At 44.8% G+C, this 26,438-nt stretch overlaps 1 protein-coding gene across 1 annotated transcript; it reads left to right on the top strand.

Moving 5' to 3' along the window:
- Positions 1–3,140: 3,140 nt before the first annotated feature.
- Positions 3,141–4,463, top strand: Foxb2 (forkhead box B2). The gene has a single exon (XM_048351665.1). It carries the CDS (start codon positions 3,141–3,143, stop codon positions 4,461–4,463), a length of 1,323 nt encoding a protein of 440 aa, XP_048207622.1.
- Positions 4,464–26,438: the final 21,975 nt, after the last annotated feature.

The following is a 26,438-nucleotide window of genomic DNA, read 5'->3' as shown; positions in this document are numbered from 1 at the left end:
AAGTACTGCTCAGAACACGGGTGCGTCCGGTTCTCTGCGCTTTGCTTCATCCTCGCGGCTCTATTTGGGCCCCAATTGAGTCTACCACAGTTTACTCCAGCGCCCCCAGGCTTCCGACCTCAGGTGGCAACGGAGGGAGGGCCAGCTTTAAGGGTTAGGGTTTGCACTACCTGCCCCCAAGCATGGCCATGGACATCGCCTTTCAGTCCCCTGACTCCCCACTGGCCACTTGTCCAAGGTGAAAGGGCTGGAGCTGCTCCCAGAAAGGAGATGCTGCGGTTCTGGGAACCAGAGGAAGATGTCCTCTTGAAGCATCAACAAAAGATGCTCTTTGCCTGTACAGCTTTTACACCTTTGGTGCGTGCATGGAGGGTCTCCAATCGGCGTTACAAGGCCCGTAAGGCCCCAGCCTATCGGACTGGGATACAGACTTTATTCACACTTCCCCCGTCAAAAGAAAAGGGACAACCCGGTTTCAGAAGGCTCTGTTATCCTTCTAACTGTTGGCGCCCTTCAAAGTCCTCTATAACCAAGACACTTCCAGCAGTTCAGCTCCTTCAAAGGTTTCTCTGAATGAAAAATCCCGCAGAAACTCCTTTCGGGAGAATGGTCCTGGCAAAAAAAAAAAGACAGCAAAAAGCATTCTCTTCTTTTGTGAGCTGGATGGAGAGTCTGTTTTCTCTCTGGAACTCTCTCTCTCTAATATCCTTCCCCTGAACACCTATCCTAAGAAGTCCGCTGGCCTAGGACTAACACTGCATCCAGAGGCTAGCTACTGGCTAAAAATGTTAATGATATGTCCCCCCTCAATCGCTGCCCTCCAATGACCTGGCTAAAGGAGCCCAAGAACACATATGCGCCCACTGTTGCAGTTCTCCCCAAACCAAAAGCTAAAAATACCCTACCTGGTGCAGCCAAGATTTGGGGTTACAGACAGCCGCTCAAGCCACTGGACCAACAGCCTTTTCTGCTAGCCATGGAATAGAAGAAATTCAAAACCGAGTAAGCAATCATTTCTAACAGACTGCTCTTTGCTCCTCAAATGATGGAACTGCAAAGAATCCATGAAATTTCCGACTTCACATGCCTCCTTTTACAAAGAATGGAACTGACACTCAAGGACAAGGAAGAGTTATATTTGTTTCTAAACTCTTTGCCTTCCAGACTGGGGCCAAAAGTAGACCAGGCTAGCTATAGGTTGGTTGGTTGGTTGGTTGGTTTTTTCCTGTGGCCAGGTCAGTCACCACCCCTGCTGAATGTGTGAGCAGCACCTGCAAGGGTGGGGAGACCACCTCAGTGCCCGATTTAGGCTCGTTTCCCTCTAGCTCACATCAAGGCAGCTTCCTTCTCACAATAGTGATCTTCCTTGCCGAATCACATAAATTTCGTTGTGCACGTCCAGGAGATGGTATCTGAGCACCCAACTCCCCTTTCTATTCGCAGCTCAGATGCACTGATTGCTGTCCCAAAGAAATCTCACCCACCCGTGTACCTAATTCAAGCCCTCACCCTCAACCCCCTGCCTGCCGTCAATCTCGCCCTGGACTCCCAGGTCCTGGAGCGCCGAGATTGGGTTTCTCAGGTCCCAGTATCTGCCGCGGATCACTAGGCCTACTAGGCCGCTGACGCACAACAAAATTGTGACCGACTGGGCATTTGATGGAAATGTCCCAGCTCTCCTTTTCATTCGTTTTTCCCTCCACACTCAATTCTCGTGGCAGAGAGGAGACCTTGAAGACACGGTGCTCTGAACTTGACCCAGAGGGGCTAGCGGATCTAGTAGGTGAACGCACCCGGAAGGGTAAAGGGGAGAGGGAGATGCTGGAAAGGAGGGGAGCGAGACAGTGTCGCCGGCAGTGACCCGGGTGGGACGCAACCCCAAGAACTGTACTAGAAGCTGGGACATCCCTCCCAGCGGACAGCCTGAGCGCCCCCTCCCAGCCCGACGGCAACTGGGCACAGGGTGGTGAATGTGAGGGGTGCCCGGGGGAAGGTGGAGGAGGGGGCAAGAGCGGGGCGCAACGCCTTCTAGTCCCCCCCCCACACCCCGCACCCCTCCTTTTTCTTTGCCGCGGGAGGCCTGGCGGCTGTGGTGAGTCCCTCAGCCTCGGTCATGTGATAGTCTCCAAGCGCGAGCTGCAGGGGTCTCGGCGTCTCGGGAACCTAACAAAACGCGGCCCGGAGATCGCTTCGCAGCCACAGCCACAGCCACAGCCACCACCTCTCCTCCTCCACACCCGCCCGGGAGAGCGGCTGCGGCTGCGTCGCCGAAGGCCGAGGGGGCCCGGGCTAGCCACACAAGCGGGAAGACACCCCTTCTTGCTTGAGCCGCGTGTCCAGCGCCCCCACCCTGCTCCTCGGCGGAACCGGCAGGTGCCACTGCTGCAGAAGCCATCAAACTTTTTCCCCCACGAGTGACAGCTCTTCCATCATTAGAATCTCTGCAGATCTCCTGGAGAGAGAGAAGAGGGGACGAGGGCTGACTAGAGAGGAGCTCCTTTCCACTGCTTCTCTTCTTCTGGAAAGCACAAGAACTCCAGCGCGGACTGGTTAAGTATCTGGTCCGAGGACAGAAGTCCCATCGCCACGGGCCTCCAGGACCTCAAGAGCCACCTCGGGATTTGCGGACCGCAGTCTCCACTGCCCAGACCTTCCTCCCAGTCAGCTTGGAGGGACTTCTGGAAGACCTAGCAAAGGCGAAAGAGGCCAGAAGGAAACCGAGGTCCCGAGCCGTAACCACTCCTTCGCTTCCTGTTCCAGTGCCACCATCTCTGGCCAACCCCGGGGAACGACGCAGGGAAGGCGACGGGGAAGCTGGCGCGCCCGGCCAGCGACTGCGCGCGCCTGCCGGCCACGACCGGAGCCCAAAGTTGTGAGCCTTGGAGATCTGAGGGGGTCGGAAAGACCGAGTGCCCGGGAGCCCGGGCAGTTCCCAGAAGGTGGGAGAGAAGCAGACGGGGCCGGAGGGGTGGGGGGGAAGAGCAGCGAGAGGGCAAAGGTAGCGGGGCTGGACTGGCCGGAGTGGGAAGTTATAGGGGTACCCAGCCCCCACCTCCCCCAACCCCGATCCCCCGAGATCCGGGTGCTGAGTGATCGTGAGGCTCAGTGTGGGTGAAAGGGCGGTGGAGGAGCCTGGGGCAATGCCGCGGCCGGGGAAGAGCTCGTACAGCGACCAAAAGCCGCCCTATTCGTATATCTCGCTGACCGCCATGGCCATCCAGCACTCGGCCGAGAAAATGCTGCCGCTGAGCGACATCTACAAGTTCATCATGGAGCGCTTCCCCTACTACCGCGAGCACACGCAGCGCTGGCAGAACAGCCTGCGCCACAACCTCTCCTTCAACGACTGCTTCATCAAGATCCCGCGCCGGCCCGACCAACCCGGGAAGGGGAGTTTCTGGGCGCTGCACCCCGATTGCGGCGACATGTTCGAGAACGGCAGCTTCCTGCGGCGTCGCAAGCGTTTCAAGGTGCTGCGCGCGGACCACGCGCACCTGCACTCCGGTAGCAGCACCAAAGGCGCAGCGCCGGGGTCGGGACCCGGAGGGCACTTGCATCCCCATCACGCGCATCACCCGCACCACCATCACCATCACCACCATCACCACCATCACGCAACAGCACACCACCACCACCATCCGCCGCCGCCGCCGCCGCCGCCGCCGCCGCCGCCGCCGCACATGGTGCACTATTTCCATCAGCAGCCGCCCCCGGCCCCGCAGCCGCCGCCGCCACCGCCGCATCTCCAGTCCCAGGCCCCGCAGCCGCCGCCCCAGCAATCCCAGCCCGCGCAGCCGTCGCATCCCGGTAAGATGCAGGAGGCGGCGGCCGTGGCGGCGGCGGCGGCGGCGGCGGCGGCCGCGGCGGTGGGCAGCGTGGGGCGCCTGTCTCAGTTTCCACCCTACGGGCTGGGGTCGGCCGCCGCCGCCGCCGCCGCCGCCGCCGCCTCCACCACGGGCTTCAAACACCCGTTCGCCATCGAGAACATCATCGGCCGGGACTACAAGGGTGTGCTGCAGGCGGGTGGGCTGCCATTGGCCTCCGTCATGCATCACTTGGGCTACCCCGTTCCGGGCCAGCTGGGGAATGTCGTCAGCTCGGTGTGGCCTCACGTGGGTGTCATGGATTCGGTGGCCGCCGCCGCCGCCGCCGCGGCAGCAGCTGGGGTCCCCGTCAGCCCGGAGTACGGAGCATTCGGGGTGCCCGTCAAAGCCCTGTGCCACTCAGCCAGCCAGAGTCTGCCAGCGGTGCCAGTGCCCATCAAGCCCACGCCAGCGCTGCCCCCGGTGACCGCGCTGCCGCCGGCGCTCACCGTCCCCGCCGCCGCCCAGCAGCCGCCCGCGCCCGCCGCCGTGTGCCCCGCGGCCACCGCCTCACCCACCGCCCCCCTGCTCGAGACCACGGCGGCCGGCGCGGCCGACGGCAAGGGCGGGTCGCTGCACTCCGTGCTGGTGCACTCCTAGGGGAGTCCCGCGGGCAGGGGTCGGGGGATCCGGGAGGGAGGGACACCAGAAGGAGAAGAAAACACCGGACTGCGGGGACCGTGCCATCCACCCACGCGGGAGGCAAGGGCCGGTTGACCTGGCCAGTCCCAGCCTCAGCGTGGAAGTAAACTGAGGAACAAATGGAAAGGAAGGGGGAATTCTCCAGTGATCTGAATAAACGTACACCCTCCCGATTGTCTGTGTTTTTATACTATGTTGTACAATCAGAGTCATGAAAGCCAATTTTCAGGTAAGAGTTTCTATTGTTATTATTATAATCGGTAAGTTATAGTGGGGGAGCGGGAGCAAAAAGAAGATTCGGGATGCCTCGTCCCTTGCTTGGTAAATGGGAAAGGAATGGCTGAGAACAGAAACTGGCGACGCTAAACTTCCCTCCTCCCCCGAGAAATGCCACACGAGTGACGCAGCTAGGCCACCAAGTTTCTCTCCGCTCAGCAGCCGCCGCCTCCTGTAAATAAACGTTTAGAACAAAACTGTCATGACCTAAGGAAATCTCGTTTCGGTGGAGAAGGTAAAGGAGATGCGTTTGATAACCGTGTGCCCGGCCTACTCCATGGGCGAGCTGGACACCGTGTCGGGAATAAAGTCGTTTTGAGAGGGGTTGGGGGCAGTGGGAGTCCCGCGAAAGATCTTTGGGAAACAGTTAACGTTTCTGACCCCAGGGGTCGAGAAGGATCGTAGGAACCGCTAAAGCAATTAAGTTTGCACAAAAGAAAACGGCAGCGGCTTAAAGAGCAAAAGCCTCAGATTCCCAAAAGTAAAGTTTGGGAGACACAACCAAAGAGAGACAATAAAGGCGACTTTGCACCTGCAACTCGTTTGTGTATCTGTCGGAGGACAGGCTGCTAAGGAGCGCGAGAGTACAGCGAATTCCCACGATCCGTTCCATTTACAATCTTACAGAAGAAAAAAAATGCTGTTGCGGGATTTTGTTTCTTTAGTACTGTTGAACCACTGGACGGTATTGTCCTGAACCCCTGTGGGAGCCCCTTCCTCGCTTTTTCCCCACGAAGCGAGGAGGCGATGGCACCGTGGGTCACCCATGTGGGTCTCGCGTGTATGGTTCCGGTGCGTCCATGTCTCTGGCAAATTCTTCCTCTTCGATGAATGGACAAGAAACCTTGATTGCTGTTGCCCTGCCCGTTTCTGGACGCCCAAGAAGAGCACTTTACTTGCAACAAACTTTTTAGGAACGAAGGGGGAGGATCGGCTTTGCCCTTCGGCTCTAAGTCACCTCTGGTTTGAATCCACCGCCACGCGCGATCGGGCCGTCACTTCCTATCTCCCTGCCGGTGTTGTAGTCATTAAAACGTCTCTCTGAACCATACCCGAGCCTGTGTGCAGGTGTTTCTCTTCCCGGGAGACGAGCATTTCAGGGCCCACAGGTGGGTCGGCGACCTTTGAAGATCCTCCTCTAGCCTTTTTAGGTCTTAACTTTGGGACTTCAAAGGAGGAAATCCGCTGTAAAGCCATCAGTAGAGACAGGTCTCCCCCTGCCCCCCTGGTATGCTTCGATTCAATGATCTCCTCTACATGTTTTCTACTGGCTCATTTCTTAATTGAGCTTAAGTTCTCCTCAATTCTAGAGATGGAGCAAAAATCCATGACCCCCGCCCCCATCCATTCAACAGTGAGTTTTTCGTTCTATATCCTCCACCTGCCACCTCCCCCCCCCACATTCCTCTTTTTGGGGGTCCTCAGGACAGGACAAGGCTGGGGACTTGGTGCCAGTGGGGCAGCTGTGGGCTAGACTCGGGCTGGACTGCCAGCGCGGTTAGCATTGGGAACTGCCACTGTCACCGCGCCACAGCGGCCGATATTAACCCGGGGCTCGGGATTTGTTTGAGCGCCTTGGAAGACCTGTTGAGCTCCCTCTGCGGGCTGGGCCTCTGGGTGGCCGCGTCACGAGGCTGGAAGCCACGGAGCGCTTGGTCCAGGTGAGCCCGCAGGCCTGGAAGCCTATGCCGGTATCCGGGAATCCTTGTGCTGTAGTAGCCCCAAGCTCCTAGAGCGGTGGGTGAGGCCAGCTCCCAGCGCACCCGGTTGTGGAGTCCGGAAAGACTGGGTTCCGTCCTTTCGTGCTACCTTCCAACAAACCCCAACTTGAACTAGCTTCCCTCTGCCCAGTCAACGCCAATGGAAGTCTCTTCGGGCCTCTCATCAGAAGAAAATTTAAAAAGGTGTTCGGCCCAGTCAGGGGACTTGGGTCACATCTTTACAACAGGTCTTTGCAGGAAACCTTGGTTTGCCAGTTTTAAGGGTCCCTCAGCCAGGGAGGAGCCTCACTGGGGTTCATCCAAAAATGAGAGAGACAGAGACAGAGACAGAGACAGACCCTTTCTTTTCTAACTTCAAGGTTTCTTCAGGGTTTTCCTCATCACTAGATTGATGCTGTTGAAAGAGAGAAGAGAAAGAACGGGAGTGGGAGGGTATGAGGAGTGGGAGACACTACATGGGGCCATAGATTTGGGCAGAATTGGTAGTCTGGCTTTTCTTTCTACCTTCCAATGAGTCAGGACATAAAGATCCAGGAAAAGACCCTAGTTTAGGGTTAGTGAGACAGTTGGTCTGAGGAAGGGGTCACTGGATCCCCGGAGTTCCTTCCTTCCTTCCTTCCATCCTTCCTTTTTTCCTTCCTTCCTTCCTTTCCTTCCTTCCTCTCTCCCTCTCTCCCTCCTTCCCTTCCTTCCTTCTTTTCTTTCTCTGTCAGTGGTGGGACTTGAACTCATGGCCTGAGCACTGTCCCTGAGCTCCCCCCTCAAGACTAACACTCTACCACTTTGAGCCACAGCTCTACTTCTTGGGGTTTTTTTGGGGCGGGGAGGGAGGGAGTTAATTGGAGATAAGAGTCTCATAGACTTTTCTGTCTGGGCCTGGATACTTAGAACTCAGCCTCCTGAGTAGCTAGGCTTATAGGCATGAGCCACCAACACCCAGCTTCCTACGAGTTTTTTCTAAGAGTATCCTCTCTTTCTGTTTGAATAGAACAGTGTGCTTTTGGTGCCCGAGACCCTACTTCCAAAAGAGGGGCAGCTCAAAGTATGGTATCACAGCCTAGAGGACTGAATCTAGCCAAGAGAGGAACCCCTAGCACCTCACCCCTGCTGGGATCTTTCTTTGCCTCACTGCGGAGGTGGGGGGAGGGAAACAGCTGTTTGGTTTAGTTTTTTGCAATAAGGAGAAAAAAAAAACAGGAAGGCAAAGAGATTAGAAGTTATTCTACTCAATTTTGCCTTCTGAAGAGGATTCAAGGACCCCCCCCCCAAAAAAAAAATCTGTGCAAGGTTTGGAAAGGGAGATGGGCCTTTAGGCCAAGGCTGTGATCCCGAGGGCCCCAATCAAAGCCCTCTGGAGCCCTAAAGACCTATCTTAACTAAGATGGAGGTCTATGGTTGAACCAGAACTCTATTGTGAGGGGATGAGTCTTCCCCAGCAGTCACTGCCTGCCCTACCAAACCCAGAACCTGCCAAGAATGGTCCTGACAGACCTCAGGATCCAAGAAGCCCAAGTCCCCAAATCCCAAGCCCCAGATTCCACTGCTTCTCACGGAAATCAAATTTTTATACTTTTGTGCACAAACAGGCCCACTCAAACAGTATGAGAGCTACACTCCATGCTTATTTTCAACGTGGTATTAGGGGGGTCAAAGCACTAATAGAATATTGTCCTGGAGAGAATTGAAGCTATGGAAATCCAGCAAAGCTAGCAGCATACACATAACAAGTTAAGGACTACACCTAGGTCTGTTGGAATGAAAGAAAAGTTAGTTTGGAACATGAAATAGGAGAAGCACTAATAAATCCCATGACCTACCCTCATTTTTGGTAGGCAAACCACTAGTGGAGCTAGCTTGCCTTTAGGTTCCTAGTTGCCAGAATGATAGCAAAGCTCACATCCCACTGAAATAAATAAACAGAACCCTTGAGAAAGGTGGGAAATGTTAAGAGAATGGAAGGAGGTTTTAGGGTAGGAATGTTGAAAGGTAGAAAGAAAACAGAATGAGGATTTAGGGTAGAAAGGTAAAAATAAAACAGCTTGGGATGATCTGCTTGATTTTATGCCCCTAGAAAATGTGCTGTACAGGCTAAGGGAGAGTGAATCTATGTTAGCTATCATGGTGGCAAGGAGAACACACCCTCCCACAAGGGCTGGACTTGGCACTGTTGGCATCTGGCATTTAGGAAGCCTGTCAGCCAGGCTGGCTTGTGGTCAATTATCTCCTTAAGTAGACTGGCATTAATCCAGCGAGGGAGGAGGACTAGTTGCATTCACAGGAATCAGAGCCAGTTAGCTGGAAGTGGCAATGCTGAATTCCATGCCTCTTTGCACAGGGGAGGGGGCACGTTAGAAAGCCAATCAACACACTTCCTCCTGGGACTCACAGGTGACATTTGCCAACTTGGCACTAGTACAGGGACTCCACAAGAGTATGGAAATAGAATACCTTAGGAGAAGAGCATGGGTTGTCAAAATCACTGATTGCCCCTAAAATCCATTCATCAACAAAACTGCAAAGTCTCTCCCTCTCCCTCTCCTTCTCCCTCTCCTTCTCCCTCTCCCTCTCCCTCTCCTTCTCCCTCCCTGGCTCTCTCTCTCTCTCTCCTCTCGCTCTCTCTCTCTCTCTCTCTCTCTCTCTCTCTCTCTCTCTCTCTCTCTCACACACACACACACACACACACACACACACAGATGGGGGGGAAGGGGATCTGATCCAACCACTGAATAAGCATCCTCCTTCTTCACTGTACCTAGTGATAAAAGCATCCTCTGGAGTCATGCAGGAAGTAATCCTGTAATTCTGCGTGGGAGTGCAGGGATATGGGGTGGAATGGGGTGGAAAATAGGAAAGTGAATACATGGTTTAACAAATTAGGGATAACCTCTTTACAGAGTGGGGATCCAAGAGCAAAGTGGGTAGTCATTGAATTTGGAGGGCTGAGCAGTTTATTCAAGTCTGACATTTTCATGTTGCTTACTTAAGTATTTTCATAAACATTATGTTTCCAAGTTTAACTGCTACCTCATACCCTTTGAAGGGGCGTGAGATTGAAGAGATCTTCTTGGGTTTGGGATTCTGTCTCAAACTATTGTTTAAATGGTATGAGTTTGGCAAATCTCCAGGCATACTGTGTCCTAAGTACTTTTCTTCCTTTAATGATCCCCTGTGTGTGTTAGGGAAAATTCAAGCCACATGTTGCTCCTTCCTCCTCATATCCAAATATATTTTTATTGAATTTTAGCATGATCCATGACTTCCAAACTCTGAGTCTTAATCCATAATATATTCATATGATCTACACAAAATCACATGATATGCACTTACATCATTAAGGAGAATATAAAGCATTTGAGAACTAGTTGTATTGCTACAGTAACATTTCTATAGACCAAAGAGTTCTGCTGAGGACATTACATTTGAGAGGATTTTATGAAATGATTGGAAATTCAGCTCATGTGTTACTCACTTAGTAACTCATGACCATATTTAAAGAAGATATTTCAGTTGTGTTCAATTGGATTCAAATGGTTCTTTCCTGCCATGAGGAAGGTGGACTTTCATGCACACGGAACAGAAAGCTTCACTTGTAAGTCACAACACTCATTACTGTAGCATCATTTTAAACATGCATTCAAATGTGTTTTCCAATCTGAGTCACTGCCAGTCTTGTCAGCACCTTCACAGACAGCATGTTTTTATGGTTATGGCAGAGACATGCTTAGAAAGAAAAGAGCTATAGATGTGGTTCCGTTCCAGCTAAACTGGAATCATTCCAGAAAGGATTCAGTTCAGGAACAATGACATTCATCCATGAGGCAAGGAAGGGAGGGAGGGAGGGAGTATGGATGAAAGGAGAAAGGGAGAGAGAGAGGGAGGGAAGGCAGGGGCAGAGGAGAAGCCTGTACTTAACATTGACAGAGACATTTTTAAATTAAAGTTTCCTAATCTAACATCATTGTTTTGGTTTCCTCTAAGAAAACTATAGATCAATTTTTTCAGTGCCTGTGATGTTTTCTGTGATGCTTTTTACCTGTAGTTGTCATGCTTTAAAAAAATAATACTCTTCATTTTTTGTTGTTGTTGTTCTTGTTTGGCCAGTCCTAGGGCTTGGACTCGGCCTGGGTACTGTCCCTGGCTTCTTTTTGCTCAAGGCTAGCACTCTGCCACTTGAGCCGCAGTGCCACTTCTGGCTTTTTCTGTGTATGTGATGCTTAAGAATTGAACCCTGCATGCTAGGCAAGCACTCTACCACTAAGACACATTCCCAGCCCATATTCTTCATTTTTTTAATTTATCTTTTTGTTAATTAAATTTTGTTGACAAGGTGTTGTGCAAAAGGGGTACAGTTACATAATAAGGCAGTGAGTACATTTCTAGCGATATCTTACACCCTCATTTTTCTTTCCCTTCCCTAGATCAGGTAGGCATATATACAATACCCAGTGTACCAAAATCATATACAGTAACCATGTAGCGTACACCAAAGGAGATTCACCTAGAACTTTAAACTTCATTTTTTAAAAATGCATTTTAGACAGGAAAGTGCCTTGCTCTTCGCCTAAAATGATGAGGATTCACTTACCTAAGTGCTCACCTAAGATGCAGATTGAAGTTTATTTTTAGGATTTTACTTAAGCCTTATAAAGCAAAGTTTAAACAAATTATGCTCTTTGTATACTGTGGAATAGCATGCAGCCATTATAAGTCATGTTTTATGAAATGTTACTCAGCGTAGCAAAAGATTATGAAATCCTATGAAACCGTGGGCAACATGATCTTAACTCTATAAAGTATGCTGAAAATGAACATTTCTAGAGAGGATTACACTAATAGTAGTTGTGGTCATTTGGGATGGTATCATCTTCTTGATTGCCATATGGTCTAGATTGTTTTCAATTATCTACACCCATCATGTTGAACTTTTTTAATCAGGGAAAGGATTAGACAAAAATCTAACCAGCCAGTATAACTAGCATAAATGTCTATTATTATTACTACTATTATTACTTCAACTACTATAGCAGCTATGATTGCTATTGCTATGTACTACTGTGCCACGGTTTTACTATGTAGCCAAAGATTACTTCAAAATCACCATCCTCCAATGGCCTGCCACAGGCTGGTATTACAGACATCCACCGCCACACCCAGATTTTAGAAGCTATTTATTCTAATTTTAACAAATCTCTATCGTATCTTCCCTAACTATATCAAAACCATTTATCTGAAAAATGCAAACTTTCCATGAGTATCTGGAAAGTTGCATACTTCCAGAAAATTGAACATATTATAACTTCTGGAAGTTAGGGGAAGTTAAAATACAGCTAGAGAACAGGAATTCATGTTCTACACCATTTGTTACATATTACAAGTAATGAGAAGTATTCAGCATAAATATTTGAAGTAGAAATGCTAATTGCTCCAATTTAATCATTACAGATTTTTCTATTTGTATCCAATTATCATACTGGAAGCCATATGTAAGTACAACTATTGCATGTCAATTAAAATATACTTTAAAAAAACAGAAGCATTGAGACAAATATTTATATGATTTTGAGATGTTAAATAATATATATATATATTCTAGCAAAACACCCTTATGAAGACTTAGGATCCCCTTGGTCATTGGGAGCTCACATTTTCTATGGTCTTATTCTAAGACTTGGGATTTCTGGTCCAGGGCAAAGAAGGAGTAAAAGTAATATTTCTCTTATTTACCTATGACTTCTAGTTCCAGCATCCCGACACTTGGGTCAGAGCCTAGAGAGCTGCCTTGCCCTTCCTCCACCAATTGAGGCCATGGCAATATTTGTAGGAGCCAAGCAAGAAAGGTTTTCTTGCCAGGTACCAAATTTGCCAGTGTGCTGATCATGAGCTTCTTAACTTGTAGAGATTTGAGAAATAATTTTTTATGGTTTATATATTATTTAGTCTGAGGTATTTTGTTATAGTGTCTGCAAGAACAAAAACCCTTTATCCATAAATACAGCAACACAGAGAGTATGAGTAGTAAAATATTGGAGGTTGACCTTGCTTTGGCACCATAATTACAAACTTAAATTCAAGTATTTATCATGTGTATTTCTATCTTTATCATCTTTCTACCTGGCTATTGTGTACCATCTATGCCCTGGGTCCCTTTATTGTGTGTGTTTACTTTTTATTTTTGCTGGTCCTGGAGCTTGAACTCAGGCCCTGGTCACTATCCCTGAGCTTCTTTTGCTCAAGGCGAGTGCTCTACCATTGAGCCACAGCACCACTTTGGGCTTTTTCTGAGTAGTTTACTAGAGATAAGTATCTCATGGACTTTCCTGCCCAAGCTGGCTTCAAACCACAATCCTCAGATGTTAGCCTCCTGAGTACCTATAATGTTAGGGATGATCCACCAGTGCCCAGTTCTGATCTCCCTTTGTAATTTTACCCATTACTTTATTGCACCACATTTCCCACTAACTCTTTGTAAAGGATACTTTTTTTTTTTTTTTTGGCCAGTCCTGGGGCTTGGACTCAGGGCCTGAGCACTGTCCCTGGCTTCTTCCCGCTCAAGGCTAGCACTCTGCCACTTGAGCCACAGCGCCACTTCTGGCCATTTTTCTGTATATGTGGTGCTGGGGAATCAAACCCAGGGCCTCATGTATACGAGGCAAGCAATCTTGCCACTAGGCCATATCCCCAGCCCAAGGATACTTTCATTCTTTGTCCCTCTAACTCTTTCCAGCTTTTGACATTTTTACCTCATTGCTACAATGACAGTACTTAATCAGGTTACTTTCCTAAATGAAGACAACGCTTTAGTAAGAGGAACTAAATTTCTAGTTACTAAAGCCACATATTAAAATCTAACAGTATACTGTATACACACACACCCATACAACAAGCATTTATTGCCATACTATATTTCTGGAATTATGATGACAATATGACATGTTTCCTATTGTTCCAATATTAAGTTCTGACTCTGTTCATTTTCATTCCTATTCTGTTCTAAGATACAGGGGCTGGGATTCTGTAAGCATCTCTGCTATATATTAGATCTTGGTAACCTAAGGCTCTAGCAAAGGAAGGCTAAGATGGAAAAAGAATGAAAAATTGCTCCTTCCAATCTGTCAACTCTGGGGCTTGCTTTTGTCTTTTGTCCTTCCTGGAAGGATGATCCTAGCAATGTTTTTATAACCCATGGTCACAGTTCATTCCCATAGCAATAACAGAATCTAGTTGGAAATTCTCCCTTCCCCTGAGGATCCTATGCTCTGTCTGGGAGACCTTAGGTCTAGAAGCAAGCATCTGCTGAGGTCCTGAGGCTTAGCTCTGTGTTCATAAGTGTTAACCAATTCAACTTCTTTCCTTTGTATCATGTATCATAGGAGTGGTAGCTGTTTTCCTCAATTGCTAATCTGCGATAGACTTCTCTTTTTCCCCTGTACACCTAGGAAGCCATCCATTATATTAAATTCTATCCATAGAAGTAACTGGAGTAATTTGTGTCTCCTGACTGGGCTTTGACACATCTCTCCCCAATGACCTGATAAGATGAAGCAGGGAACCTCTCCTCTGAGAAAATGTATGCGCAGTAAGTGCAAGCAAGCATGGAGTTGAGAGTTAAGTCTCATATTCTCATGCACAATTATATGTGCATACACAGATAGATTCACACCTAGGAACCAAGGAAAATAATTTTAAATGTCTTATGTAAGCATACTCTTCAAGAAAAACAAAAAAAGTTGCCAGACACTGGTGGCTCATGCCTGCTAATCCTAACTACTCAGAATACTGAGATCTGAGGATGGAGGTTTGAAGCCAAGTTGGGCAGAAAAAAGCCTTTAATAAAGCTGGAATTGTGGCTGTGGCTCAAGAGGTACAGTGCTAGTCTTCAGTTACAAAAAAAAAAAATACCTCAGGAATAGTGTCCAGGCCCTGAGTTCAAGCCCCAGGACCAACAAACATACACACATACACACACACACACACATACACACACACAGTTAAAGCATACGTGCACTGTGGTATGTCCTATGTTCTTATTACAGGTCTTTATTGGGACTTGGCTTACAAAATTTGGAAAGTTGTGTTATTTGCAATAGATTCTGAAGTCTCAGTATGGCAGGCCAAGTCTAGGAACCAATTCCCCAGATTGAGACCTCTTTGTTTAATCTCTATTTTCACTAGTGTGAAAATTTCCCCTAAGAAGCAAATAAACTGAGGTAGACAAAGTGCTTCTGAATTTGGCAATTCTGCATTTACATAAAAATATGTTTAATTTTTGTAACTACTTACCATAGTTAAAGCTGGACATTACCTAGCTTCCACAAGATAAATGCTTTGTATCCCAAATTTTATGTGATGTTACAACTCCTTAATTCGGTTGCTGGTTTCTGGGTTTTTTTTCCATCATCTACATATTATAGAGACTGAGATCTAAGTGGCAGGAGGAACTTGTCTTGGCCAGCAGTCAGTGGAGGGCTGGAAATAAGAACGCAGGCTATTCTCACCTGAAGCCAGAGCTTTCCTCTGGGAGGGATGATAGCAAACATTAAGCTCTTTTGCCACTAGGCCATATCCCCAGCCCCCAAACATTAAGCTCTTAAAGAGCATTATTTATCAAAACCATTATAAAATTGGAACAAACATACTTTGGGGGTGTCATACCATTTCCAATGAGGGCAGCAAATACATATTCAGAATGGTAGCTTTAAAAGAGAGTTCATACAAGTGCTTAACCATCCAGAGAGCCAATGAATGAGCTATAGATAGTTTTGCACTATACAGGCCATACAAGATTAAATCAGATGGCAGAGACCCAGGTGATACAATTAAATTACAAAAGGAATGACATTTTTTTCATCTGGATAAACATGGATGAAACTGGAGAGCATCATGTTTAATGAGGTAAGTCTGGTTAATAACAAAGTTTGCATGGATAGAATGTGGGCCTAAAAGATATAGATAGAAGATGGCAGGAGTAGATAGATAATGAATGGCAGGAGTATAAAATGGGTTCCATTAGAAAGTGTGTGTCAGTGGGAAGGGGAGCGCAAGCAGAAATTGAAGGAAGGTAAGCATTGTCAAAGTACTTTATATGATATGAAAATAGAGCAATGAAACCTGTTGACTTGCTTCAATCAGGGGGAGAGTGAATGGAGAATGTGGAGACAATAAATTTGATCAGGGTTCTTTGCATGTGTGAAAACAGCACAATGAAACCCTCCTTACAACTAATATATACTAATGAGAGAGAGAAAAAGAAAGAGAGTGCACTGAGGGCTGGTGGCTCATGCCTCTAGCTACTCAGGAGGCTGAGATCTGAGGATTGCAGTTCAAAGCGAGCCTGGGCAGAAAAATCTGTGTGTGAGACTCTTATCTCCAATTAACCACCGGAAAACTGGAGTTGAAGCTGTGTCTCAAAGTGCTAGAGCACTAGCCTGAAGCACAAAAGCTCACGAACAGTGCCTAGACGCTGAGTTCAAGCCCCATGACTGACAGTGTGTGTGTGTGTGTGTGTGTGTGTGTGAGAGAGAGAGAGAGAGAGAGAGAGAGAGAAAGAGAGAGTTAGAGAGAGAGAAGAAACTAAATTGGTATGCTACATACAATTTTATTGGTTTGACATTAGTATTATTGAAACTAAGTATTAAGTATTAGGGATATATTTTCATTGTCTGGTATAGTGCCTGCCTCTTGGTCAGTTCTTTTTTTTTTTTTTTTTTTTTTTTTTTTTTTTTTTTTTTGCCAGTCCTGGTACTTGAACTCTAGGCTTCTTTTTGCTCAAGGCTAGCACTCTCCCACTTGAGCTACAGCTCTACTTCTGGTCTTTTCTATATATGTGGTGCTGAGGAATTGAACCCAGGGCTTTATGTATATGAGGCAAGCACTCTACCACTAGGCCATATTCCCAGCCTGGGAAGTTCTTTTTCCTTTAGCGGTTTCACTGCATTGTCCAGGCCAGTCTCAAACTTATGAGCTCAAGGAGTCTTCCCACCTTAGGCCCCCAAGTAGCTGGGATTACAGACCTATACCATGGCATCCAGATCCATGGAAAATTCTAAGTAAAGATTTGTGGAAAGAAAGTATAATCTTTTTTTAATGGTCCATCCTGATTTAATGAATACACAACATGCAGATACCTTGATCATTCAGATATCAAAATTCTAGTTTGCTGAAATGGGTTGAAAAGAGACTTGAGAGATGTATTTGCATTGTTAAAATAATACAGTTTGTGCTGGAGCCGGGATTATATTTCAGAGCAGGCAAGTTCAAGTCCAGCTCTTAGCCACAATAGTTCAAAGATTTTTTTTTTTTTTTTTTTTTGGCCAGTCCTGGGCCTTGGACTCAGGGCCTGAGCACTGTCCCTGGCTTCTTCCCACTCAAGGCTAGCACTCTGCCACTTGAGCCACAGCGCCGCTTCTGGCCGTTTTCTGTATATGTGGTGCTGGGGAATCGAACCTAGGGCCTCGTGTATCTGAGGCAGGCACTCTTGCCACTAGGCTATATCCCCAGCCCCAAAGATTTTTTTAAAAAAAAATTATATTTTTATTGCCATTAAGTAGTTATACAAAGAAGTTACCATTCAACAAATCCATTATGAAAATGCATCTTTCTCAGCGTCACCCCTTTCATCATTCTCCATCCCTTCGAATCCAACCCCTCCTCTCAATTTTCCATAATCTCATAGGATATTCATTGAATATTATGAATTCATTCCCCACTCCTCTTTTTATTTGTCTACCCTTTCCCTTAGCCCCTCTTACCTTTTAAGGACCAGTTTCCTGATATTCATTTTTTTGGACTTTGAGCTTGTTTTTCTAAGGAATTACACCATTTGAATTCTCCCTGCAAAAACCAAAGCTTCAAAAAGTCTCTTCACTTCTCTGTTCCTTAGTTTTCACATCTGTAAAACTGAGCATTCAATGCCTACCTAATTAGATTTAATGTAGCCAATAAATAAAACTAAATATGTTGACAATCAAAATTGAAATTCATATTTTCAGAAACCAGTTGAGACATATTTCTTAGTAATTGGAGACAGATTGAAAAAAGGCACTCTTAAAAATTAATATGATTCACTAAGGAAGCCAGCTGAAAAGAGGAAATTGTTTTGGACAATACTTTCAAAAAAACTAGATCCAAGTAATATTTTTTATAACTTCTCCAAACAGTGTGATGACTTTAAAGCTATATTATATAGAAACAATTTCCTGGCTCTGAAATTAATTTTGGCATTATATGGCATTTACTTGAAAGTACATTTGCCTAGTTTCAAAACTATTGAAGACATATTAAAAGGAAAATGATTTGAACATTACTTAAATGAAATTTTACAATACATTCTGGCAAGAAGGCAAAGCTTGAAATTCACTGTAATTGAAAATCCATATGGATTCACCCATGAAGATGAGTAACTACCTTCCATCAAATTACAATTACTCTCAAGCACTCAGAACATCTCTCTCTCTCTCCCCTCTCTCTCATTTGATTCTTTCTGTCTTCAACTATGAAACTTTACCATTTTCCTCCAATGATCTCTACTCTCTTACTGCCCTCCCTTTCTTTCATTCTTGGAACATGTGGTGAGAGCCACAATGCAATGGGCCTTGGTCTGGATGAGTCTCTTCTGGAAAAATGAATCAACAAATACTATGGCCTATACCTCTAAGGAAATCTTCACATTTCTTATTGCCTGGTATTTCCCATAGTGTATGTCGTGTGTGTGTGTGTGTGTGTGTGTGTGTGTGTGTGTGTAACAGAATTAGGCTGATTCCTATAGGCTGGTAAGGTTCTGTCTTGTTCAACTCTGTATTTCCTAGAATGCATTCTATAGCCTACAACACATAATTATGTAGATGACAATTTAATCTTCATCCCAAATTCTTAGAGGCATTGATATCACTCAATTTTAAATGTTACAGGTGCCCCAACTGTACATATGTGGGCAGCTTGCTCCATAACAGATTGCAATTGACTAGAAAGATCATTTGAAACATGTTGGCCATTGTGAACATCATACAGGGCTGTAGAATCTTTTATCTACTGCCAAGGGCCATTTGGATGATTATAACATCATTTGTCAACCATACAACCTTATCAATACAGGCAGACACTTACGAAGTATACATGTCTGTACTGTCATGTGAAAAGTGATTTTTCAGTCCTTATATGGTGTGCATACTGGAAGCTCCCCATCCCTGCAGGACGACCCAGTACAATAAGAAAGATATGAGATTCAAATATCATCTCTAAATTTTACCACCTCAACTACTTCCATGGTAATCATACATTGAGTATTTATAGTCTATAGGGATATTTGGGAATATTTTAGAGCCTTCTATGGCCAATCTCATTCTATGAGTAAGGAAACTGAGGCTTAGAGAGTTAGTTTCCCTCACAGAGTCACCCAGTTAGTAAATGGTTGTCAGAATTGGAACTCAAGACTGTAGAACTTAACCCTAGCTATTATCTTCAATGCTATACTGCTTCATTGAATTCCTGGGTCTCCTTCTCAGCTTTCTCACCTATAAAAAAAAGGGAACAAATAATTTCTAGCCCAACAAACTTTGCTTCCTTTCTCTTGGAACTATGGTTACATTTAAACCAGATTGTATTGAGACCTCTGAAGAAGAAAGAAAAGTAATATTTGCCTAAATTTCATTCCCTGCTTTCCCAAATGGTCATATACTTCCCCAGGATCCCAGCCTTTCTGGATGGAGAAATGAATCTCCACTAGAGAGCAAGCTCCAAGATGCTTTCTTTGCTCCTTCACCACATCTTTCCTGTGAGTGACTAAGGATTGGAAAGAGCGTTGCCCACATTAACAATAACCTTTCCCATCACAAGTGGAAACCACTGTGTTCATTTACACATGGATCAACCTGAGATGGGCCAGCTGTATGTTAACTCACTAGGAAGGAAAAGTGAAATCTAGAGCAAGGTACTTGACTATAACTTCATGAAGCAAAGATAGCCTTTCCACAAAGAAGTAAAAAAGAAAGTACAAATGCCCTGTAGACACATTACCAAATTGTTTCTTTTTTCCACAATGCAGGATCAACATCCAGGGATAACATTATGATGCTGATTTTGCTTAGTATATGTGATGCTGGTGTTTCATCTACTTTCACATCCACTACCAATGATATACATCTTTGACAAGCCTGTCCTTTGATCTTCTATTACTCATCTAAGATGCTGTACAGCCATTCCCATTGGTTATATATGAGTTTCCTTTCCTTCCTTCCTTCCTTCCCTTCCTTCCTTCCTTCCCTTCCTTTCTTCCTTCCTTCCTTCCTTCCTTCCTTCCTTCCCTTCCTTCCTTCCTTCCTTCCTTCCTTCCTTCCTTCCTTCCTTCCTTCCTTCCTTCCTTCCTTCTTTCTTTCTTTCTTTCTTTCTTTCTTTCTTTCTTTCTTTCTTTCTTTCTTTCTTTCTTTCTTTCTTTCTTTCTTTTTCTTTCTTGTCTCCCACACAATAAACTGAGAGACCTGAGTTCTGGAATCTGCAAGCATATTTCTGCCTGACCTATTGATCAGGACAGCTACAAGCTCTCAGGTTTAGTTTCTTTATTACAAACATGAGTTTCAAGTTTAATTAATTATTTATTTATTTGTTTGTTTGTTTATTGCCAGTCCTGGGGCTTGAACTTAGGGCCTAAGTACTGTCTCTGGCTTCTTTTTGCTCAAGGATAGCACTCTTCCACTTGAGCCACAGCACCACTTCTGGTTTTTTCTGTATATGTGGTGCTGAGGAATCGAACCCAGGGCTTCATGCATGCTAGGCAAGCACTCTACCACTAGGTCACATTCCAAGCCCCCCAAGTTTATTTATTATAAGTACTTTTTTCTGTACCAAAACTGGGACTTGAATTCAAGGCTTCATACTCTGGCTTAACTATTTTGCTCAAGGTTGGTACTCTACCACTTGAGCCACAGCTCAACTTTTGGCTTTTGGAGTTTAACTGAAGTTGAGAGTCTCACTGACTTTCCTGCCTAGACTGGGTTCAAACCTCGAGCTTCAGATCTCAGCTTCTTAAGTAGCTAGGATTATAGGCATGAGTCACCAGCACCCGGATATCAAGCACTTCAATAGCATATGTTGTGTGTTTGGGGAGCTGTACAGGGAGGACTATAATGCTGCTCTGCTCAGCTCACAAAATAAAGTACCTAAATGCTCCACTCAGTTCCCAGAGTCCATATTTATCTTATTCTAAAGAATGAATTCTCTTTGCAGACCTCTGAGTGTTACAAATACTAACTTGTGATGGTGACACCTATGGAAATGGGAGGTGTCTGTGACCATCACCATTCTGTGTTTAGGAAAGGGCTGATGCTGCTCCTTTACACTCATCAAGGACTTTGGAGAAGCAAACAAGAATGCCATGGGCATGGAAAAAGTATAGAAACTGGGAGATTTTTTTATTTAGTCTAATAATGGTTACTGTAGGGAGCCTACAGTACACACATGAACATTGTGTTAGACTTCTTCAGGTGGGATTTTTCAAGACTTCCATTGCATGTAGGGCTGGCTTGTTCCAAAGGAGGAGTCTATTCCTTATATTGATCAGCTTCTAGTGGCCACCTCTATTCCTTGGCTTGTGGCTTCTTCCCCACCACTTCCAAGACTGCTACCATTATCTCCTCTTTTGTAGTCACATCTTTGATGCTCTTTTTGCCACTCAAATATAGTACGTTCAGTTTTGAGAAAACAGTAGAAGCAGAAAGATAGCTCTCAGTTCCTCCACCGCCACCTTTCTCTCTTTTTCCACATACAGACCAGGAAGCCTACAATCCTCCTACCTGGCAGAAAGGAGTTAAGACCCAGACTTGCCAAAAATATCAACCAACAGGCCAGGCCAACATTGTTCCTCCTAGTTTCTGAGTGTTAGGCCTAGTTTTTGTCACACAATTATACTGCCACACAACTCTTTACTAAACTGAAACTGAGAAATGCATATATTTCCCTGTTCCTTTGGATTATTTTCTTTGGAAGTCTCTCATGCTGCACAAAACTTATTGCCTATGTTTATATGCTTCTCTCCCATCAGATATCTCACCCAGAACCTAGTGATGGATGAGGAAAAGATTTCTTTCTTCCTCAAATCCTCTATCTTGATCTTATAAGGACACTCAAGTGAACAACTGGAACCTCCAAGATAAATTCTCTGTTGCATATCCGTGACCATTCACTCACTTCAAGGATTAATATGTAGTCATCTTGGCTGGCCATTAGTCTGCCTCCCAAGCCAGATGAGTCACTTGTTAATATTTATATTATTGTTGTTCATTTATATTTATATTATTTATCCTGCCCAGATTTCTCACTACATGGGAATAACACAGCAAGAAGAAATTTCTACCTGCTCAAGGTTTTGCAACCATGTCTATGAAATAAACTGACAGATTAATAGGAAATGGGCCTGCCTGGGCAGGAAAGTCCATGAGACTCCCACTTCCAATTAACCATCAAAAAGCTGGGAGTGTAGCTGTGGCTTAAGTGGTAAAGTGCTACCCTTGAGCAAAATGGCTCAAGGACAATACCTAGGCCCTGTGTACAAGGGTCAGGTCCAGCACCAAGAAAAAAAAATTTCTTGCACAATTTTATGAAAGTTAAAACTGTGTCACTTCTGACAGATGCTTACTTATGTCATATGCTCTCTATAGGAGTCACCAAGATACATTAATTTACATTTACTATTAGTGACTTAGAAGCAATTCTTACACTAAAGTGTACACATGCATGTGAGCACAAACACACACACACACACACACACACATATATATATATATATATATATATATATATACACACACACACACAGGGTTGGTTTCTTCTTCACCTTTAATTAAAGGGCAGAGATAAAGGACAAAGCAATGTATCCCCTTGGATATAAAACCCATCTTGTTCTTGGCTAGCCTGAGAAATGTATCATGGGACTTTCTTAGTTGTTTCCTTTTCTCTTATTCTATTCTTTCCTGACTACTGTATTGTACATTGGCTAAACATTTGCCTCCTCATTGAAGTGAGGGGGACAAGTGTTTTTCCTTTTTGATGATGGCTCCTTACATATTAATACTTAGAGGCAGATCTAAAATGTGCAAACCCACAGCAATTGTTTAGGTCAGATTCCTCTTCCCCCACTTCCACGCCTCCTTAAATCCATTGTCCCCAATTCTTAGAGGATTGAGATCCTAAATATTGGAAATATCAGCTGCTCCTTACCTTAAAAGAGACTGTTTATTTCCATAATGAGACTACTTTTTTTGCTCTGTACCTTCTCCAAAAAACACCAAGACCTTACTCCATTTTCAACAACAATCCCTAGATTTCAGCCTTCTAAGTAGCTAGAATTACAGGCATGAGACACCAGTGCTTGGCTGAGAAGCTATTTTGTTTTCAAGGAACTTATGTGTTTGAGTAATTCCAGTCTGCTCACCCAAAAGTTAAGAAAAAGCTCCATTTTCTACTGTTTTCTTGTAGGGAAAATGTTCTGAATGCCAAATGGTATTTTCCCCAAATAATTTTAAATATCCCTTCTAACAACCACACAACATGGGTATAATTTATTTCCCTCAAGTTGTTTTCCTGAAATACAAGTTACATTTTTATAATTCAAATTGAATAGTAATAATCCCAGAGTCCCCATTATGTAAAGAAGTTGGTATGTGTGTGTTAAAAGCAGAGCACACTGATTATACATTGTTTCCAATAATAGAGAAACCCAGGAATGGCAAAATGAGTGACTGCTGAAAAAAGGCAGCAGTCACTCATTTTGCTACAGACTGATAGCGCTGGCCAGATCCTGAAAATATACCAACTGCCCTCCTGAAAGCAGAGAAAATTTTTGTTAAAATTATTAACTTTCAGGCTGGAGGTGTGGTTCTATGGTAGAGTGACTGCCTAATGGATGAGAGGCCCTAAATTCAAATCCAATAGGGGTGGGGTAGGGGGGTGAAGAGAGGAAGGGAGAGATGGAGGAAGGGAGAAAGGGAGGGAGGGAGGGAAGGAGGAAAATTGTTGACTGAAATTTAAAGTGTTTTTTGTTCTATAAGACGCTGTTTCAAACACAAATTACCTGGAAAATTACTTCAGCTGTGTATTTCATGGTCTACTTTATGTCCCATGCATTGGTACCAGGCTTTGGTACCAATGGATTCTGTTTTGTCTTATTATTTGATTAAGTCTAATCCAGCTTTCCTCTGTGGCAGTTCTGGGGGAATAATCATCCTGGATGGAGAGCACTGGCACTGGCTACTTTTGAACTCAAGGATTATCTCTGCTCTTGGGGAATCTTAGAGTAGCATCAAACCTACAGAATTCTGTAATTTAATTTTACTTGTGAATTTGAAAGGCTTACAGCTGTCTTCACAGCTAAATGGGGGTTTACTAAGATCTTGCTCTCCCAGGTGGCAAAGACAATTCCCCAACCAGCAGGACCTCTGAGCTCCCAGGAGTAGGTGGTTTGACTAAGGAGGAAGAAATTAGCACTCTCTCTCTCACTCTCCCTCTCTCTTCCCCTCCCCTTTCTCTCTCCACCTGAGACTATCAGAAAACCCGAGATCCAGGGGGGATTTTTGAGGATTTTTGTTTAGTTTGGTTTGTTGTTCCTCCCTCCCCCTCCTCCAGATCTTGTTTGGAGAAATTTATGGGTGTTTTTTTTTTACATGAGCAGCTATGAAATCTCTTGGGAAATTTCTTGCTCTTTTTAATTTTTGCATACCAGCCACAGAACCAAGATCTGAGCACCAAATGTATGATCATAAGCCCCATAGATGATGTGAGGAGATTTTCCTAAGGATGCTAGATGAGAACTGATTAAAATCCAAGGTGGGATTCTGACAGGCAGACTGCACTGTGGGAAGCATGCTAAGGGGAACAGGTGCAATCGAGAACTATATTTGCGATGTTTCTGTTATTTCTGTTTGTTTAGTTCTTGTGGTAGCTCTGATCATTTATACAAACTTGAGCAAAGTGGTGAGTTGTATGTTAAATCAGTTATAAATAAGTATGTGTTTTGTGGAAATAAATATTAGGGGGAAAACTTGAGATTATTTTTTGTTCTTTTCATAATTAGCTATGGATTCTGTCTTTGCTCTTTTATTTCTTTGTTTGACAAATTGCTGTAAGCTCTATAGTTCTTCCAAAAATTAATAGTTTATATTTTCAGATGATTGGGGCACTGTTCTAAGTGTTTTGTATACAACTGCTTTAATTCTCACAAGCCATTAGATAATAACACTTGTACAAGAGCATGGAGACAGAGAAGTTAAATATCTTCTCTAATCTCCCATAGCTTATGGGAGATGGATGAGTCAAAATTTCGAAAGGGCAGCATAGACTGCATACTTTAACCTAAGTCTATACTGTCTCTCTAAAATAATATGGCAAAAGAAAGCAAGGAAGAGAATATTTATGTACTACATCAAATTAGACCTCCCCCAAATGTAAATATTTTGTTTTTATTAGCAAGGATGTCATAATTTGTATCCTTGAACTTTATGTCAGCCTTGATGTTTACCTTTTTTCTATCCAGTTCTCTCTGTGTCTTTCTGTTTGTGTGTCTATCTGTGTGTCTGTCTCTCTGGTATTGGAAATTGAGCCCCAAACCTCTGAACTATATCCCAAGCCCCCTTTCTTTGTTTTTGAGACAAAGTATCCCTAAGTTGCATAGGCTAGACTCAAGTTTGCCATCATCCTGCCTCAGCCTCCCATGTAGCTGGAATTACAAGAATGTTCCATGCCAGCTGGCCTGGTCATCTATGCCATCTCTCGAGTTACTCTACCTGTTATCCTTTTCCTGGATCTCTACATTCTTGGAAATGATATGAGAGTGGACATTGCCCATCATTTGAAAATCAACATCCTTTGTTCCCCATATACCAACCTCAGCTATCTGAGTCTCTCTCCTTTACCATTAAGGTCTGTCTTTGTACTGGCTCCTTCCTGTCATCATTTTAGCATATCTGAATCTCTCTTCCCTTTAAGTCAAAACAAGAATACTCCCAGAAATCCTCTATCTTCTCTGCCCTACCTTCCCACCAGCGCACCCTTCCACCGTATTTGATCCTATAATGGCACCCTCTGACATTTACTTTCTGAGTCTCACATCACATAGCTTTCCTTGTACCACTTTAATCATTCCTTCTGCATCTGCACTGGGGCACCTCCTTGGACAGTGGTATTTTGTTTGGCTTCTGTCTGGTGACTGTGTCTTCTCTGCATGATTCAGATGGCCACCTGGGATGATGGTCCCAGTCCATAAGTATCTTCTTCCTGAGATTCAAGCCAACAGATGCCACTTTTTGGCTATCACTAACTGGTTTGTTAGGGTCACTGTGTTTTTGGCAGATGTCTAGCCTGTATCTTCCACATACCCTATTTTAGTAGCTGGCACTGCAATTGCCTCAGTAGAAATTTAGACATCATTTTTTTCTGGTCTCTAAGTTCACAATGGCGAGAATAGGTCTGCTTAGTCACCACTGGATATCCACACTTAGGGCAATGCTTAATATTCAGCAGGAACTCAGTGCTTAATTAAGAAATAAATTAAGCTGGGCACCCATGGCTCATGCCTGTAATTCTACCTCCTCAGAAGACTAACATCTGAGGATTGCGGTTCAAAGCCAGACTATGAGATTCTTATCTCCAATTAACCATGAATCTCTCTGATGACAAGAATTGTCCAGACAATAGAACTCTTATATATGCTACTAGCCTCCCCAAATGAAAGGAAGGACAGTAACTGAAGAGAAAAAAGGTTTGAGTGATAGGAGAAAGGAAAAAGAGGAGAGAAAATAACACTGAACTCTGGGTAGTAAAACGTAGTAGAAAGTCCTCAGGACTTAATTCACAGTAATATAGTGATAGTAGGCTGTTATTGCAAAAAGACCAGATTAAGCCATAATAATGTCTGTGAGGAGTGGACTTCTGCTAGGCAGAATGAATGGTTTCG

The sequence above is a fragment of the Perognathus longimembris genome, chromosome 1, assembly GCF_023159225.1.
Source record: "Perognathus longimembris pacificus isolate PPM17 chromosome 1, ASM2315922v1, whole genome shotgun sequence".
Classification (NCBI taxonomy): domain Eukaryota; kingdom Metazoa; phylum Chordata; class Mammalia; order Rodentia; family Heteromyidae; genus Perognathus; species Perognathus longimembris.
Note: the sequence above shows the minus strand (reverse complement) of the source record. Positions and strands in the feature narration are given on the sequence as shown.

Coding starts and splice junctions, on each gene's coding strand:
- Foxb2 (XM_048351665.1), top strand. CDS start 3,141: ATGCCGCGGCCGGGGAAGAGCTCGTACAGCGACCAAAAGCCGCCCTAT.